The 19,858-nt window shown below is 38.4% G+C and overlaps 1 protein-coding gene across 3 annotated transcripts in view; it reads left to right on the plus strand.

Moving 5' to 3' along the window:
• Ophn1 (oligophrenin 1) overlaps window positions 1-19,858 on the plus strand; it is a 326,280-nt gene that overhangs the window by 249,674 nt on the left and 56,748 nt on the right. For all 3 annotated transcript variants that reach the window (XM_050119716.1, XM_050119714.1, XM_050119715.1), the window contains 3 exons: window positions 2,736-2,820; window positions 6,939-6,997; window positions 7,747-7,852. In XM_050119716.1, the coding sequence (XP_049975673.1) occupies window positions 2,736-2,820; window positions 6,939-6,997; window positions 7,747-7,852 (250 nt within the window). The remainder of the gene's footprint in view (window positions 1-2,735; window positions 2,821-6,938; window positions 6,998-7,746; window positions 7,853-19,858) is intronic.

The following is a 19,858-nucleotide window of genomic DNA, read 5'->3' on the forward strand; positions in this document are numbered from 1 at the left end:
GGAAATAAATAGGAAGCTATTATGTTCCCTTCCTCCCTCCTTCTTTTGTATTTATATCCTTCCTTTTGGACCTGTTCCTCCCTCAGATCACTTGTATGGTGATATTCACTCTTCTATTATTGCTCCTTACCCTGAAACAGTATTTTTTAAACTTCTGATTTCTGTAGTTACTCCGGATTATGTATTTACTCACATCTGAAGATTTGGAGTTAGGAACCTCAGATGTGACCATTTGTCTTTCTGGACTTAGGTAACATCACTCAGTAAGATAGTTTATATTTCCATCCATTTACTTGCAAGTAGCATTTTTCTTTACATGTGCATAGTATTCATAGTAATATATGTGCCATGTTTTTATCATCCATTTTTTAGTTGAAGGACATTTAGGTTGTTTCATTTCCTCCTTGTTGTGAATAGAGCAGCAATGAACACGACCGAGTAAGTGTCTGTGGAGTAGAGTGTTGAGTCCTTTGGGAATGTGCTGAGGAGTGTTTAGCTGGATCATATAGGAGGTTTATTTTTAGCTTTTTGAGTATTCTTTACACTGATTTTCAGAGTTGGATGAACCAGTTTACAGTTCCACCAACAATAAATGAGGGTTCCCCTTTCCCCCATATCCTGTCCAGCTTTTATTGTCAGTTGTGATCTTTGCTATTATGACTGGAGTAAGGTGAAATTGACATCTAGGTAAAGATTTGTTATGCCCTACTTGTTTTCTGGGTGTTCTCTTCTTGAATCCATAAACTGAGTCTCTAGAGAGACAGCTAGTAGCCAACCTGCATTCTTTTGTAGGGCTTTGCTATGTTGAGTTTTGTTTGCTGGAAGTTTAATTTTTGTAGGTTGTACATTTATAGATTTTTTGGTTTACAATATCAGTTGAAATTTCTAGAAGTCTAAATCATACTTCACTGAATGTTGTCATTTAGCAACATAGCACTTTGTTGTAAGTACTGCATTGTAGTTCTATTAATTGGGGCTGGGCACCTCCCAGTCATTCTCAACAGCACCCCCTCTCCACACACACACGTACACACACACACACACACACACAGAGAGAGAGAGAGAGAGAGAGAGAGAGAGAGAGAGAGAGATGATGATGATGATGATGATGATGATGATGATGATGATGATGTTTTCTGATTATTCCTTCCTGCATTTGTGGTTTGGCATTTATTGTTTTTGTTAGTCTTGGGAAATTCTTAGTTGTTCAGTTCTTTTTTTTCTGTTCTTTATTTCTTTTCCTTTTCTTTCCCATTTCCTTCTTTCTTCCCCCACCACTGGGAATTGAACTCAGGGCCTTACAGATGCAATAAAAGCACAGTGTTACTGAGCTACATCCAAAAATCTCTCTTTTATCTGTTGCATCATCGTGGTGATTCTTATCACATGTATATTATACCTTTCATAGCTTTAAATCTTTTTTTTTGGTTTGTATTTCCATTTTAGAAGTTCCTATTGGCATTTCTTCAGACTCACTGATGTTTTGCTGAACTGTGTTCAGTTTTAAAGGCATTCTTCCTATTACAGTTTTTCTTGATTTTTTTTTAGCATTTAGTTTTATGCTTCTTTAGATTTTGAATCTACTGATTTGTCCATCTCTTCATTTATGTTATCCACTTTTGTGTAGTATAGTCCTTAGCATTAATCACAAGTGTTTCCAGTTACTGAGTTCATATTTCCAAAACATGTCAAAGTGTGGTTTTTATGTTGCTTCTGCATCTTTGAGCTGTGTTTTCTGAGTTTTTGTAAGCTGGACATGACAATAATAGATTAAAAATAGTGGAGGTGCATGTACCTTTAGTATGGAGCTTTATGTTTGACTCAGGTTAAATTGCGTTTTTGTCTTTCCTCTAGCTTTGGTTTGCCATAGAGACTTACTGAATTGTGCTGTTCTTTTAGTCAGAATGGGTCCTGTGCAGAAGGATGTGGTGGTAAGGTGTCATGGTAGGGGGAAGTGGTCCATAACTTCTGTGATTCTTTGTCTACTGCCCCCCTGGGCTGTGACCTTTCTCAGCACCTCTCAGTTTATTTTTGGTGTTACTTTTTAGGAGAGAGTATGGAGTTGAATGCTTTCTTCAATATACGCTTCATTTAGACTGTGGTAAACTGTAGTAGTTGGAGGATGGTAAAATAGTTCCTGTTATGCCCCAAAGCTCCTGGCATGTGCTTACTTTTCTACTACCTTTACTAGAAGCATGAATTCATGAGGAGATTTTCCTTCGTTTTCTACTCTGGAAAACTGATAACATTCTCAAGGTAAAGCTATTAGGGAACCCAAACAGGAGGTATTCTCTGATGGGATTGGGCCACTCAGTTTATAACTCTGAAACTCATACTTAATGGGTCTTACATTATTTTATTTACAGATTAGCTTTTCCTGGGCTGGGAATGGTTTTCATGGCGTTTCTGCTCTTGAGCTTCTGCCAGTGAGTGCTTCTCAGTTTGGCAGCAGCAGGTTTCCTCACCATCTCCAAACTTTGGTAATCTAGAGTTGTTCAGTTTGTTCAGCATTTTTTTTCTCATAGGGTGTCTAGAAGTGATGAGTTTCAAATTTCTTACATACTGAGACAGAATACAAGATAATTTTTTTAAGTGAAAATATTTTTGTGTAAAGTTTTGGTCTCTTGAAAATGTATTTGAGTAACTCATTAATTTACCTCTTCTTATAGAAAAAGGTAATGGGTAAAATCTGTTGGAAGATTATTTTTTGTTTCATTTTGTTTTGTTTTCCTTAGATCCAAAATGCCCAGGAGATGTCGATTTTCATAACAGTGACTGGGACATTAAGACAATCACAAGCTCCTTAAAATTCTACCTCAGGTATGTTTTATTCAATTGGATCTTGACTTTTTATAATTGATAAAATTTGTCTAAGAGGATTTCTGTTTAATAAGATGTTTTTTGGTTTGTCTTTGAGACATGTACTAACTATGTAGCTCAGGCTGGACTGGAGGTAGATACAATCATCCTGCCTCAGTCTCCTGAAAGCTAAAATTATAGACATTGGCCACCACCTCAAGCTCTTGAAAACTTATCTTTAATATGAGGATTTGATTTAGAAAGTATTTGTTACTGGAAAAATCCTTTATAAAACAGTATTATTTAAAACCATCCTCTTGTGGATATAGCTCAGCAGTAGAGTCCTCACCCCGAGAGAGAAAGAGAAATAGAATATGGCTATACCATACTTTCATCTCTTTACCCATATAAATGGAAATATAAAAGAAATTACAAAGTTGGGGATAAATGAGCGACAGCAATAAGAAAAAAGATAAGCAAAATTTGGGGACATATAATGCTGATAAAATTAATGTCTTATTTATAGGCATAAGTATATGTTATTTAAAATATGTTTGAATATGTATATATAGACATGTATATTTACATAATTCAAAGACTAGATACACACATATACATATTATGTACATATCCATTGATTTTTTGAGACAGGCTCCGACTTTGCAGGCTGGACTGGAGCTCTCTGTGTAGATCAGGCTGGCCTCCATTCACAGAAATCCACTTGCCTCTGCCTCTGTGCTGCTAGGGTTAAAGGTGTGCATTGCCACCACACATAGCACTACCTTCAGTTACCCTCTACCATTCTTTATGATCTATAACATACAATATAGTTTCACGTTCAAGAGTTATCTTTTCCATTTTTGTGGTCTTTTAGCATTAAGATAGATGTTTAAACTCTGTACCGTATCATTATTCTAAACAGCTGGGTTATGATATTGCTGTTGAATGACCTTCCACTGTAGCATCATCTTGATGTAGTTCTAATTTCATATAACTATGAATGCTATGTTCAGAAATATGTCTAGTCTTTTTTATCTTCTTTTTTCTTGATTTTATTGAGCTTACATGTTTTCTCTGCTCCCCTCCCTGTTTCTCCCCTCCCCTTCAATCCTCTCCCATGGTCCCCATGCTCCCAGTTTACCCAGGAGATCTTGTCTTTGTCTACTTCCCATGTAGATTAGATCCACATATGTCTCTCTTGGGGTCCTCATTGTTGTCTAGGTTCTCTGGGATTGTGATTTGTGGGCTGGTTTTCTTTGCTTTATGTTTGGAAACCACCTATGAGTGAGTAATATGATATTTGTCTTTCTGGGTCTGGGTAACCTCACTAAATATGATGTTTTCTAGCTCCATCCATTTTCCTGCAAATTTCAAGATGTCGTTATTTTTCTCTGCCATGTAGTACTCCATTGTGTAAATGTACCACATTTTCCTTATCCATTTTTCAGTCAAGGGACATTTAAGTTGTTTACAGATTCTGGATATGACAAACAATGCTGCTATGAGCATAGCTGAGCACATGTCCTTGTGCATCCTTTGGATATATACCCAAAAGTGGTCTTGAGGAAGGTTGTTTCCTAATTTTCTGAGAAATCGCCACACTGACATCCAAAGGGGCTGTACCAGTTTGCACTCCCACCAGCAATGCAGGAGTGTTCCCTTTAACCTACAACCTCTCCAGCATAAGTTGTCATCAGTGTTTTTGATCTTGGCCATTCTTACAGGTGTAAGATGGAATCTCAGAGTTTTGATTTGCATTTCTCTGATGTGTAAGGATGTTGAGCATTTCCTTAAGTGTCTTTCAGTCATTTTAGATTCCTCTGAGACATGCCTTTTCTGTCTTACAAAGAAAGGAAATGCTATTGGAGGGCTTATCCTGTGATAGTCACTGTGCTAGTTGCTAATATTAACACCTTCATTGATTATTTGTTTATCCCTACTCCTGTGTACCACAGGAAGGGCAATACTCCTTTTTACAGACGGGGAAACTCAGGTTCTTGCTTCCCCAACAAAGTATGTGTGTGGTCATAGGTGATATCGTTTGAACTTAAATCTCTGACTTAAAAAGCTACTTTTCCTGGGGTGTCTTTTCCCCCCTAATACCTGTTTTCAGGAGCCATGACCGACTTTGGGATGTGGGGATAGTTTAATAAAAAGAGAGTAGTCTTATATGAATAATTTCCAACTTAGATGAGTAAGTGATGTACTGTCCCTATCCTCTTTAAAGCAATATTTTCACAGATGTGTTTCAAGGGCTTTCTTCAATTGAAAGCCTTTCTAGCTTAAACCTAATCAGCAGAAGGGAATGCCAAGTCTAAAACTATTAGTGGCCGACACATGTAGCAAGAGGCGATCATTAGTGAAGCTGTCCTATTGCGCCAGGCTGTCATCACTATTGATTTATTTCAATTTCGTTTTTAAGAAAGAAGATTTGTTTTGACTTTTAGCTTAATAAAGTGTCCAGTCCATCCTGGAAGGGAAATGATGGCAGTGATGCACACGAGGTCACATTGCCTTTGCAGTCAAGACGCAAAGTTTTGCTTTTAGTTTATGTAAAGTTTCATAGCAGTGGCGTAAGTGGCAAGAAAAGAGCTCAGATGGAGTTTGTGGATGGAATCCTTTTGCGGCTTGGGATAGTGAGGGAGAAAGGAATCTGGTGTGGGCAATCAGACAGAATCTGGATCAACTGATAATGAAGTGAATGTGCATGACCACGGGGCCATCTGGATTTGCCACGGGAAAATAAGGTTTAGTAAGAAATTAGATGTCAGGCCCTTCTTGCGCCTTTCAGTGGTAGAAGTGGAAATCACGATGCTGTGCTTGTGCTTAAAACCACCAGAACAGATGTCCCTCTGCTCCGGGAAAGATACAGACTTTTGGGGAAACAGCAGTGCAATGTTTTATAGCACTCCCTTTTGTCCCGTAGTCGCTGCCACTGAAGTAGAATCAAATCAATGGTCAAAGTATGAAAACAAGTGTATTTCCTATAAAAATATTCATTTGCCATCTCTGTTGAAGATGGAAATATCTGACTCCCTTGAGCCCACGTGCTTCTTTGTTAGTAAATATGTCTGCCGTTGAGAAAATAAAGGCAATGTCAAGTAAGTGCAGATTAAATATCAGACATGTGCAGTATGAAAACCTCCTAGCCTCTGTAGATATTTGAGTTTTCCAGCCTCTAGTGTTGTAAAAACAGAAAAGGGGCCATGATAAATTCCCAGAGAAGATAAATTATAAAAAGTCAAAGTGGTGAGAAGAAACACCAAAATCAAGTGATTCAACAGAACCCAAGTGGTAAGTCTCAAGGAGGCTTGTTAACAACCCCAAAATGATGCAAAGGTAAAAAAAAAATGACAATTGTCTTTGTGTGCAGCATTGAGGCAGTCACTGGTGGTACTGGTCAGAACAGCTTCATTGGAGCAGTTGGGCTGAGTCAGGTCATGCTAGATTAGCGAGTGAACCAGGGGGTTCCGGGACTAAGAAGTAGACATGTTATGTCCATTGCTTTGTATAGAAACCTGGCTGCAAATGTGTACAACAGCTCATCAAATGATCTTGACTATGTTTCTGCCTCTATGGTTAGTGCTTGCCCAAGTTTTAGTGCCATCCCAGACAGAACTCATCTCTTTGTTTCAATCCTGCTCTACTTCATAGGACCAGCGGAAGGGTTAAATAGAACAGATACTAAAGCGCTTTGGAAATAATTCTTCAGATCCACCAATTTATAAGCATGTTGTCATATTTCGAGTAGGTCTATTTTAGAATTGGCAGGATTGGTTTTTATTTCCTTTCACTTTGGGGAGCTAATTGGAGACCTTGCTGGAAGCTGCAGTCTATCTATATTTTGGCAGATCTTCTTTTAAATATGAGGAAGAGACCAGATTAGCCGTCCTCATCAATTTAGACCATGAAACCCAATGGACAAGTTCAACAGAACCGCTACATACAGGCTTCAGCATTGCCAGGGCATACATTTCGTTCATTTCAATTTCATTCTTTCAGACATAGATCCCAGTGGTAAACTTCTGTGAGATGGGTGTAATCAGGTTAAGGTATGGGTCCTTAGTACTTGTAGAACTGAGAGTCCAAGGTCTGGTTACTCCTTCCTCCAAAAGAGTGATCCCCTTTATTCATTTCAGGAATCTTTCCGAACCTGTCATGACTTATAAGCTTCACAAAGAGCTCGTCTCTGCTGCCAGTAAGTATGTGCACTGCTCGTTCAATTGGTTGCTCTGGTTTCCTAGTAAGCTTATGATAAAAAGCCTGAAGACTGCTTTGGGGGACAATTCCTAAAATAAACTGATGTTGCCCACTGCCAAATGAGAGTAGTTTTGGTTGCTAACTTTTTGGGGTAAATAATTTTGATAGCCAATGTTAGTTGCATGGTTTCAAGTAAAAGGGGAGGTACGTGGTATGTACTTCCAGGCTCTTTCAGTGATTGACTTGGCAAAGCAGCACCCATAGTGCTTCACACATAGTGGGTGGGAAAAGGTTTCCAACTGGAGGCTTTGCTTGGGGCTTTAGAGACAGCCTGCTGTGCCTGGGATTCTGCCTGCCTCTGAACCTGAGTCCACAGTCTTCCATTCCCCACTTTCTAATTTCTTCATCCTTCTAGGCCTACATTTTGTTTCTTTTGCTTTCTAATCTCCCCTTGCCATTGTTGACTAGGTTTTTTATTTTTTCTCATTTATTCAGTGTGTCTGTGCCTATTTGCCTGTTTCCTTTCTTCATCTTTTTTATTGTCTTCCTCCCCTTTCTTCTCTCTCCTTCCCTCTTCCTTTCTCCCTCTCCCTGTGCTCAGGTGTGTGTGTGTGTGTGTGCGCACGCGCGCGTGCACGCACACGTGCATACATACGAACACATCACGTACATATGTGCGCACATGTTAGAGTTTAATTAATCCAGTCACCTAGAAGCCAAACCATCTCTCTTTGTTCTCTCTGCCAGAATCTGACAACCTGGATTATCGTCTGGGGGCTATTCACTCCCTAGTATATAAGCTACCAGAAAAGAACCGGGAGATGCTGGAACTTCTAATCAGACACTTGGTAAAGTAAGTAACTGCTGGGGTTTCAAAAAGAGTTTCTGTTGTTCGTCTGGAACACATGGGAGGACTGAAGAAAAACTGATTCCTAACTCATTGAAGCCCATCCCCCCACCTTTTTCTTCTGCCATCTGAATATTCTCTGAGGGAGGTCAGTTTTGCATTCACCCGTGTACGTATCCTGGAGTCCACAGGCCTCTACTCTGTTGTAGCTGAAAGGTAGCAGCAGTAAGGGAGTGTGCTGTGCATTAGGGCCCGACATGTACTTTACTGTCAGACGAGCCTAGTTCTAACACTTAGCTGACTTAGTGAGCCTCTCTGAGCCTCTCGATGTTCATCTCTATGAACATACGAAGTAGGAGTGTCATGGATTCAGATGAACATAGAAAAGCCTTGACATAGAGTGAGCTCTTAAGAAGTGCATTTTTTTTTTTTTTTACGTGTGTGTCTGTAATCCTAGCATTTGGGAGGATAGTGTAGAAAGACTGTCAGCTAGAGGCCAGACTAGCCAATTATGTAGTGATACCCTGCCAATGGAAAGAAAGAATAAAAGAAAGGAAGTAAGGAATGAGAAGGGGGGAAGGAAGAGAGCGATGGATTGGAGGAGGGATCAAGAGAGGGAAGAGGGATGAAGAGAGGGAGGAGGGGAATTGGGGCAAAAGAGAAATGAATAAAATATAAGATATTAGGATGTGGTCAAGCTCCTGGCCTGCTGTGAAGATGGCAGGAGACTTACTTAGAAGGGGTACACATGCTCCGTGACAATGCATCATAAAAAAGATTCAGTTTTGTGAATGAAGATTGATGCTCTTGAATCAAAACAAAGATAGACGGCATGCAGTTGAGAAGTTCTCAAACTCTGAGTGCTTATTTCAGTTCTGTTGCTAGCTCATTTGATTGCTGTGCCCCTCTCTAGGCCCCTCCTGGTATTTTAAGCAGCAATGTGTAAAACAGCATGAAATTACAATATATCCTAAGCATATATTTAGCAAATATGCCTATCTATACACTCTCAAAATTCATCATGCTATATTGAACCTCATATGGAAAGAATCTAAACACCTAATCTCCAGGCCTTTAGTGATAGTGAAATCTCAGACTAAGGACCCTCTTGGCTGCCCCTGTGAGATATATATTGAACACTCTGTGTACCTGGACCTGGTGTGTTCCTGTGATGTGAGGTATCTCCCGAAATCTCATCCAGCTTGTACTTTCTAAGATTGCTTTTGCACTTCTACTGCAAGTGGATATTAAAGGTGCTGATATAGATAATAAGCGCGGATAGCAAAATGATAGATTTTGGTTTATTGCTGATGTCTGCAGCTCAGGCTGATAGAGTATTAAGAGACATGTTCTCTCCAAAATGTAGTTTGATGTAATCTTAGCAAAAATACAAAAATCAACGAAGAAATTATTTGTGCATTAATTTGATGTTGCTGTAGGGAAAGGAACTTTGAGTTCCATTTCTAGCTTTAGCTCTAGTTTGTTGTGTGACCTAAAGAAAGTCTTTCCACTCTTTGGCCCTCAGTTATTAATGTAGAGCATGTTCATTGATAGCTGGAAGGAGCTGAATCAGCTATTTTTAAGGCATTCTTTTAGCTGTGAATTTCTGAAAATCTAATATGTGACAAGATCCCTATAACTCATCATAACGTTCCTGCTGATAGTGAGTGATGGGGCATCAGCCTCCATCTTCCCATCTAACTGGTTTACCTCCGCATTCCTGCTCCTCAAGATCTCTGAAACAAAAGTGATTCATATAGATATATCACAGAGTTAGAAAGCGTTAAATGTGTGGAAATGTAATACTTAATCTCACCGTAGTAATGAAATGCAGATCAGATGTCTGCTCAGCTACCATTCATTGACAAATTTCAATTTACATTCTCTGTCAATGAGACTATGGGAAACAGGCCCCCTGAGTAATTGCAGTGTTAGTTTAGTATGCTTCTAGAGGAGGGACATTCAGAAGCACTTAACACATGCGCATATTAATTTTCACTTCAGTCTACCAGGCACACTTTTTGGCATCTACTCTAAATATACCTCTCCACAAATGCAAGGCAGTGTTGGTCAGTGCAGCATAATTTTAACAACAAAAATTGGATAGTACATGCCCAACAAAGAGGGCTTGTTGGGTGAATAAGGGTATATCACACATGTAGTAATGTGTACTCATAAAAAAAGAATAAGAACATTGTCTATGCAGGTTTTTCCCCACGTGATGCATTATACATGTTAGGTTATAAAACAAGCAACAGCAACAACAAAAAAAGACCTAAAATATAAATCAAGTGGTGTAATATTCTAGAGCATTTTCCTAATAGAAGAGGAAAATTTTAAATATTAGAAATCACACGAATGTTAAGATCAAATGAAGCACAATGTGATTTTAAAAATATGTAATGATTCCAAAAGTTAAATACAGGCTTCTGCAAGACCTGGGAATTCTATTTCCTCACTGTATACCTGAGATAAATCAAAACAGATGTCCTTACAAAACCTTACACACAGATATTTATAACAGCATTATCCATAATTATTTAAGAGTGTCAGTAAACCTAGCACCTGTCACTATATAAATTGATAGACAAAATATTGCATAGTATTTAGGAGTTGCTGATACTAGGTGTGGTGCTTTTTATGGAATAATGAAAGCTTCTTGCATTAGACGTTGGTAGTAGTTATATCACCCTACAAATATACTAAAAGCCATTGAATAATACTCTTGTAAATGGGGAAATTAATGGCATTTAAACCTCAGCAAAGTTATGAAGTTATGAAAATGGTATTAATGTCATGGAGGGGATAGGGACAAGAATTAGATTCCTATGAGTCACCTTCTGATGTAGATTTTACTTCCAATCAGTGCTAATTTGTACAAATCCAAAAATAAAATAAAAATAAGCAAATCTCAAGAACCCTAAAACAGAACAGCCAAAAAGCAGGTGCATGATTGTCAACTTGGTGATAGGAGCACGTAGAGAAAGGAGCTATTTCAACTAAGTTGTCAGTCCTTGCCTCTCACTCATCCTTATGCAATGGCCCTGGAAAGCAAGAAAGAGCTACAAATAAATTTTAAGTGTTATTCAGTTGTTTTATTAGTAGTCATATAAATATGATATAAAATATATAAACATTTTACAAGGAAAACAAATATCTATGTACATGAATATTTGTATGGTTTATACACTAAGAAATAAGAGAATTGGATATGAAGGTAGAAATAAAGAATGGAGTTTTGCAATATTAAAGATAAAGGGGAAATGTAGAATATTATTATAAGATGTGTTGCTCTTGTTTATGCTGCATTTGTTTAATTCCATGAAGCTGTGTTATTGTGCCTGTCTAAAACTCCTGATGGCCTAATAAAGAGCTGAATGACCAATAGCAAGGCAGGAGAAAGGATAGGCGAGGCTGGCAGACAGAGAGAATAAATAGGAGAAATCTAGAAGAGAAGAAGAGCTAGAGAGAACAAAGAGAGGAGGACATCAGGGGCCAGCCACCCAGCCACTGAGTAAGAAGGAAAGCAATATATACGGAAGTAACAAAAGGAAAAAAAAAAACAGAGACAAAAGGTAGAAGGGATGATTTAAATTAAGAAAAACTGGCAAGAGACAAGCAATGCTAAGGTTGGGCACTTATAAGTAATAATAAGCCTCCATGAATGTAATTTAGTTGGGAGCTGGGTGCTTGCCCCCCCCAAAGAGTAAAGAGTCCAAAGAATAAAAACAACAACAACAAAGGGGGTGTCTATGAATTCACTATACCAAATAAAGCAAAAACATTTTTTTCCATCCTTGAAATGGTTCTCTCCCTCCCCCTTCAAATGTGAGTATACCTAGTGCCCAGTTCTTTGTATCTAAATTCTATTCCCGTTTCAAAAGGACCAGAGCAGCTTAGAAAAGCGGCCTTTTCAGATCTGGGGTTTGGAAAGACAAGGTGAGCCGTGGGTAAATTATACCATAAAGAAAGGGATTTGCTTGAATAGCATGACACCAGTGACGTTTGGGAAGCCCGCATAGGAATACTTGCTAAGAGCACATTGATGAAGCAGAGACGCACGGAGCAGGTGGTAAAGACAGAACAGCTATTATAGAAGAACAGCAGCTAATGAATGTGGGAGTGATAGCCAAGTCATTAGCACTGCCTTGGTTTTGAGCACTGATTAAATGATCAAATCGAGAGACAAGATATTCTTATCATTTTAATGTATTGCTTCAGGCTACTAATTATAAATGGACACTGTGGATCTTCACAATGAGGCTCTGTGACAGATGCTGCCTTAAATCATTGGTCAATGTTAGCATCACCAATAATGACACAAGTTGACCCTCTATGTCTCCTAATTTGATAAAGTGTGAAGTATAAAGCATGAAACTATGAAATGTTTAATTTGAATCGAACTAAGAGACGAAAGGCTATAAATACAGAGAATGCTTGACAATCTATGAGATTATTGGCTTGGATTTATTTTTCCCAAGTCAGTATCATGGGAAAAGAGGTAGGGATCCTAGAAGGCAAATGCAGTGCATGAATTTTGATTTTACTGACATGTTAAAAACTCAGTTTAAAAGACTTTGTTTTCTCTTGACACTTGAGAGAATTTGATTATGGCATAGATATTAGGTGGTGTGGAACTGCAAATTTTCTTCTACATGAAAATCTTGTTATAGTCTAGTAGGAAATTTTGCTTTGTCTTTCAGTATGAATGCTGGTAGTTTAGGGATTAATCAATTTATTTCTGGAGATGTCGGAAAACATACACAGAGAAAGCAAGTGTGGCAAAGTACTGATGACTGAAGCTTCCTGTAGGCTGGCCAGATGTCCACAGTTCTTGTCTTAGTCTTTTGTCACTGTGACAAAATACCAGAATAAAGTAACCTGAAGGGAGGGCATATTTATTTCGACCCATCACTTCATCAGGGTAGAGTGAGCGGGGCATGTCCATGACAAGACATAACACCTTATATCACAGTGGGAAGGCTTAGTGTTGGGGGAGGGGGAGAAGGGTAAAAGAGAGAGATGGAGAGAATGTGAATATGAGAAATTTAGTGGGCTTTGTCCATTTTCCCCTTTTGCTCGACATGTGCCACAAGGTGATGGGATGTTGTTCACATCTTTTAGGGCATGTCTCCCACCGTAGTTAACATTCTATGGAAATGGCCTGACAGAAACCCTCAGAGGTGATGTGCACAATTTTAGGTGTTTCACAATCCATCAGTTGCTCCTCAAGATTATTCAGCACAGTAACTCCAAAAATTTTACATATGTTTAACAGCTTTTATATATTGCAGACAACGTAAACTTAGAAAATACAGTTAGGGCTGTTTAGAAAACTTACATGGAGAACAGAGAAAGTTCACATGCTTTCAAAATGCATGTATTTATCCTGCTTGCCAGTTGTGGCTTCCATAAGGTATATAATGATTATGTCTGTGCCTTTGTAATATATTCCTGCTTCTTGCTATTTTCTAGGTTAATAATAGGCAAAAATAAATAGACCTCTGGGGTTCTCAGTTATCCAGTTATTTTTTTGTCTGTAGTTTCCATTAGTCACAGATAGGAGATCACTAATAGTCTCCTCTCCAGCAGTCTCACCCTTAGTGGAATTCTACAATGGAAGCTAATGTCATGCCTAATTCTACCATTCATACATGTGTTTATCAGTACGCAAACACAAAGGGAGTTGTACAGCTTGTTCTATAAAACCATTGAAGTCCCATTTCTCTGTGCTTTCAGATGCGTTGACAGCATCTTTTGTGAAAGTTTTACTTGAGGCAAATGAGAAAATGCAGTAGTATAATTGGAGTCCGGCAATAAAATTCTATGATCTAATGGGGGAGATGTAAGACTCTTTCACCGTCTTGCATCTGTGCTGCTATTTGAAAGGATTAGGGTTATTAGGTTTACTGGATTCTTATTTTTGTAATACTTACATCTTTTCAGAAGCAGTACTTTGCAGTGTAGAAATTAGAAAGTACAGAAAACAAGGCAAAAATTACCTTTCTTTGTTCTAGCGCTCTGTAGTCATTATTGATAATATAACACATACTATTCTAAATCATTTGTGAAAGTGTGTTTATATAGAAACATATTTGTGTTTGTCAATAAGATGAAGTTACGGTGTTCAGCTTCCCTTCCCAGTTTTTGGAGGCAGTCTCAGGTAGTCTATGCAGACATGAATGTCATTTGGGAAGGTTAGGGACTCCTGGTCCTCTTGCTTCTGTCACTTGAGTTCCGGGATTACAGGTCTGCACAACCATGCCTGACATCTTCTACTTACCTTGTTCTGTAGTTTCTGCCTTTCCAGACTCTGTTATTTTCCTAGTTGACATTAAAACTGCTCTTTAAAGGTGTTTGTCTAACTAACCAGTATATTACCACACATTCTACCTCTCTCTTACATCCTTTTCATCTCTTTAACTTACCACGCCCCCAACTATTATGACACTGGTTTATTGATGAGACCACAACATTGTCCTGCACATTGTTATTTCTTAGTTTGTTTGTAACAGACAAGTTCATTCTATACTGCAGGTTGGCTTCATACTAATGATACCTGTGCTTTAACATCCTCAGTGTTGGAATTACAGGTGCTTGGTTCCTTCTTCCTAGTTATACTTATTTTCTTCATTGTCTTATTTCTAGCCTGTCCATTTATTCTTGCATATAACAGGTTGCCTTTAAAGGCTGAATGGATTCAATTAACCGATCTGCAGCTCCAGCAAATAGTCAAGGATTGTTTGGTAACTTAGGTTTCATCACATCTGGAGAGTCGTAGTATTGGTTTATTCACTCGGTGATGGTCCCATTATCCAGTGCTATTGTTTTCTTTCTGTTCCTAAGAAGGCTGTGTGACTGTATGGTGTTCACAGTTAGTATCTGTATTTCCTACACATCTACCTCATGAGAAATCATTTTTACCACCTGTCATGCTGACTGGTGATGGTGTTTTCAAAACTTTATTGTAGCTCTTTGTCTTTGTTAGTCTTTTAAATACAACTAGTTACTATTAGAGTATAAATGTACAGAATCATGATTACAATAATACAATCATCAAGGTATGAGAGTACACATGCAAGTAAAAAATATAAATAAACATTTTGTCATTGGTTCTGAGGGTACTTTTCTTTTTCAAGTTGTTATCTGCATTCTGGAAGCATCTTAGAACCAACAGTTTATTAAAATTGCTATTGTTAGATAGCCTTGATGTAATTATCACATTTTCTATGTATCAACTTGCTAATAGCTGCTCTCTTAGCTTACCGTCACTATTGCTGTTAACTTATATCCAGTTTTCAGTTTATTTTTGTTCTTTAAGTTTCTTAAAACATTATGTAATTATTTGACAATAAAATTGTTTCTCTTTTTTACATTCATGATTTGGTTCTAATTGGTGGCATTGAAATATTCTAGGCCATTGTACTATGTTGAAATATATATCGTAGGTTACAGAGAGTATGCTACTGATGGAGAAAGCCAAAGCTGTCTACCCTTGAAAGAGAACACCATTTTGGAGGAAGGGACTGGTCATTTTTGGCACTCATTCTCTCTGTTACTGCTTTTCCTTTTGAATCAATTTGTATTATGCAAGATGTCTTCTAGTGTGTATATACAAAAATTAAATGAAGGAAACATCACCATATGAATCATCCAGATTCAGCTCTCGAGGTCACACTTTATAGTTCTAGTTTCCATCTGCCTGGTGTATGATTTTTTTAAATAAAGTCATAACACTATATTTGTTTCACTCATCAAAATCTCAGCTTCAAATTTATCTGGAGAAGATGAGAACTCTTTGTAAGCACATATCTAGTAAAAATTATTGTAGCTGAAAGGAAATTAATAGTAATATGAAATATTCTATTTTCAAATTTATACTGTTCACAAGTATATTGTTTCTGTCTTTAAATGAGGAGCCAATTTGAATGTATACATAGCAATCTAGTGACATGAGTTTCAAGTATCTAATTTCTAGCAGAGTTTGACTTGAAAGTACATATGTGAGGCTTTCAGCCTGTATCACATCTACACAGTTGTATAATTGCAGCTTGAAAACAGGCATAAATACTATTTAGATGAGTAGAAAAGCTGTGTTCAAGTAAAGCTTTATTTATAAAAAAAAAAGCACATGATAGTGAGATTTGGTTTAACTGCTTGATCTGTAGCACTGTTTTCTAAATTTATTGCATATCAGAATCACCTGTAGCATCATAAAACACAGTGTGGCCTAGACTTGATGTAGTGCGCAATAGAGACTATTTTATTTTACCGTGTATTCAATATATAGGTTTTCTGTACACCGTTTCTTTTTCTTGTGATATGTTAATGAAAAAAAGTTACTTGTGCTTTAAAGTTTTCTGTAGTTTTGAAAGTTGAGTATAGAAGCTTGCTTTGCTCAGATTCCAGTTTGTGTGGATGTGTGTTTGTGTGTGTGCTTCGAGTGGGATAATATACATAATTGATGGTCCAGGAGACATGTAGTGTGTGGCTCTCTCTTTTTCATTGTTTTCGAGAGCAGGGTTTTCTTAGATTCATTTCCTGGCAGGCTAAAATACACTTTCGATCACCTAATAACTTTTTCACCTTACACATGACAGAACGGATTCTTGGGGATGGAAAAGATAGGCACAAAGCCACACAGTACATTAGTAATAGAACCAGGAATATGATTGGAAGTGGCCTCATTTAAAAGTCAAAGTACATCGAGTTCTTAGAGTCACTGAACCCTAAAACTGGCTGATACTGACAAGTTCACATAAATATCCTCCAATTCTTCTGCCAGCTATCTTTGTAAACCAGATAAAATTCAGAGCGCAAAAAAAAAAAAAAAAAAAAAAAGTCTAAGACTATTTTGGGGGAAAAAGACTTAGTTCCCAAATTTTAATTTTTAAGTAATTCACATTAATGTCTGAATTTCAGGAAATGAGACCATCTCACCACACTGGGCCTCGTATGCTGAAGGCAGTAGTGGTTCCTTCTTTGAAGTAGTATAAGTTGCCAACTTGCCACAGACTCCAGTACTCTTTTAGGATTTTTTATTATTATTTCTTTGAGAACTTCGTGCAGCATGTTTTGAACATATTCACCCTCCCCCACAGCTCTTCCTAGGTCCACCTCTCCTTTCCTACACACCCAATTTTGTGTCTTTTTATACCAATCCATGCCAACTTTTGCTGCCCTAATATTCCTAGATGTAGGACCTTCCACTGGAGCATGGTCAACTTATGAGAGCCTATATTTTTATAACAAGCTGACTCTTTATCTCCTAGCAACTGACAGTTGAGTGGTTGGATTTCACATCCAACTCCCTTCTCCATGTTGGAATTTGGAATAGCCAGATCTTGTGTGTGATGTCATAACCATTGTGAATTCGTATGTGCAGTTGCCCTGTTTCATCAGGAGGACACTTTTCATTCCCGCTGTAATGATTAGATGATGAAGGTCATTTCATAAAGCAAGAGATAATGTTGAATGCTACCATAGTGGTTTAACGAATGTGTGCTTGCTTAAAGGGATCAGCCACGTGTTCCAGGTTAATATACCTCATTTACATGACTTCTGTGCTCCTTAAAAAAATTTTAGTTTGTTTCTTCAAATCTAAACATCAAAGAGAGTTATTATCTTCTATAGTAGAGAACATCACCTCCTTCAAATGCTCCTTCTTTTGTTTTAATTTTGTATTAAGTTAGTTCTTTGACGTTTTCATACCTGCTTGTAATGTGTTCTGATTATGCTCTCTGTACAGTCTTTTGTCTCTTTCTTATGCCTACCAGCTCCCACTATCCCCTCCACATACCAGTCCCTTTCCCAGATTAATGACTTTGGGGTTTACTTTGTGGCCTACTTAGTTAACCAGGGCTATAATTGTAGCCATCAGACTGGGACTATCTATTGGAGCTTGGTGGGGCCACTTGTGGGTGCCAACAACTGTTGGCAACGACTCCCTCTCTCCCTAAATCTGTCAGTAAGAAACAGTTCATCAGTGACAGATAGGGCCCCATGAGTCCCTCCTCCCTTTTATCTGACAGTGACAGGCTCAGTCATGAGCAGTCCCTATACAGTTGTTCCCAGTTGTTATGTGTTTGTGATTGCACTTGCTGTTTCTTACCCAGAAGATAGCATATCACAGCCCCTTTCCCTGTCTTCCGATTCTTTCATTCTTTCTTCTGCAATAGTCCTTGAGCCTTAGCGGGAAGCTGTTGATGCTTTGTTTAGGGCTCAGTCCTTAACTGTGATTTATTCTTTGCATTCACACACATTCCTTGAAGTAGTAGTCTATGGATATAAGCATAAATATTTAGAAGGCAGTCTAAAGTTATGCTGGTTTAGCTAAACATTTTATTTTTAATTTTGATGCTGAAGTTGTACCCATTTGTTCTAGTCCTTGTGGATTAGAAATAATACTGTAAACTTCTACATAATTTACTGTTTAGCATGTTGTTGGGGTTCACTCATCTTATTAATCTACAAGTGAGCTATGACTTATACATCTCCTTTTAAAAGTTGAATTTACTATACAGAATTTGCAAATAAAAAAATCATGCAGCAAGATTAGCCAGGCAGACCAAATATACATAAACACTCCCTCTATATAAAGACATTTCTATATTTTGTGCATTTGTACATAAATTGCACATCCCGGTGTATCATTGCTCTTTGTACCACTTTTTTCATTTATCATTTTGGATATCATTCATTACTTCTGTATATAAGATCTTGTTACATTTCTCAGACTGGCTTCAAACTCTTGGGCTCAAATGATCCTCTCACCCCAGCCTCCGAAGTCCCTAGGACTCCATCCCTAGACCACTGTGATCAGCTCTCCACATTTTTAGCTGCTGGGTGGTGATTAAGGCAGAAACTAATAGCTGACCAAAGTGCAGAGAATAAGTGCCCGAGGAGGACTCAGCCGCATGTGGGCTAACTGTCTTACCACCTCCTACTCAAGGTTCAGAGACTCTAGCAGAAAGACGATGAGATGCAGAAGTTGGGGAAGAACAGAGCAAAGGCATGATGAAGCATGCCAGGGCTGCTGCACTCAGGAGCTCAGAGCAGCTGAGGATTGCCTGCACAAGAGCAAGCCGTTCAGTGTTCTAGCATGGAGCCCAAGCAGTTCGTTAGTGATCCCCCCTCCCTCGTTCGGTGCTATGGACAGTTGGTGGCTACTAGATGAGGGAGAATCTCTTTTCTTTAAGGTTATGACTCCAGGTAAGACTACTCACTCCAGTGGATGGCCCCACACCCAGAAGTAAATGAACAACACAAATTGGAGTCAAATGGAGTATTAAATTTAAAAGCAAAAAAGAGGAAATAAAGTTGTGGGGGGTATGGAAAAGTTGGGGGGATGAGTGGGGAATAAATCTAATCAAAATACATTGTATGGAATTCTCAACAGATAAAATATTCTTAAATGAAAGGAAACAAATGTGTGCATTAAGAAGGGTAGCACATGGAAAATGGATATGGCGTGGGTATAGCTCAGTGCTAGAGACCTTGGCTAGTATGGGTAAAGCTCTAGTGTCCAATCCCTTGTGTCAAAAAGGAAGTGCATAGTAAGACGAGAGATGGCACTTGCAAAGAAATCTCCCCAGGTTTCACCAGAAGGCCACCATGAGAGGTGAATAAAGTAGGGATAGTAGGAAGCTCCTGCAGAGAAAGAGAAGTAAGCTCAGCTTAAAATCCTCCTATCGAGGCTTCTGTTTCCCAGGAGGCCTTACCGAAGCAGGCAGGAAGATGCAGTGGAACAATAGTTACACTCAAACACCAACAAATACAGGTTTGAATCACCTGCCTCTCCAAAGTGACATTACTGAGCACCTGCCGCTGGGTGCTTCGCCTCAGGTCCCGGAATAAAGCACCCCTCTTTCTGCAGTTGCAAATATACAAAGCTCACAAAAGGAGATGAGGGTTCTTGCCTAGTCCACAGTGGTTTAGCCATTCCAGATCACTTGGTGGCAGCATGGAGATTCTTTGCTATTTTAATAACTGAATAAATTCTGTCACTAAAGA

This window comes from Alexandromys fortis, unplaced genomic scaffold, assembly GCF_014885135.2.
Source record: "Alexandromys fortis isolate MF-2015 unplaced genomic scaffold, M_Fortis_MF-2015_v1.1 scaffold_155, whole genome shotgun sequence".
In the NCBI taxonomy this organism is placed as follows: domain Eukaryota; kingdom Metazoa; phylum Chordata; class Mammalia; order Rodentia; family Cricetidae; genus Alexandromys; species Alexandromys fortis.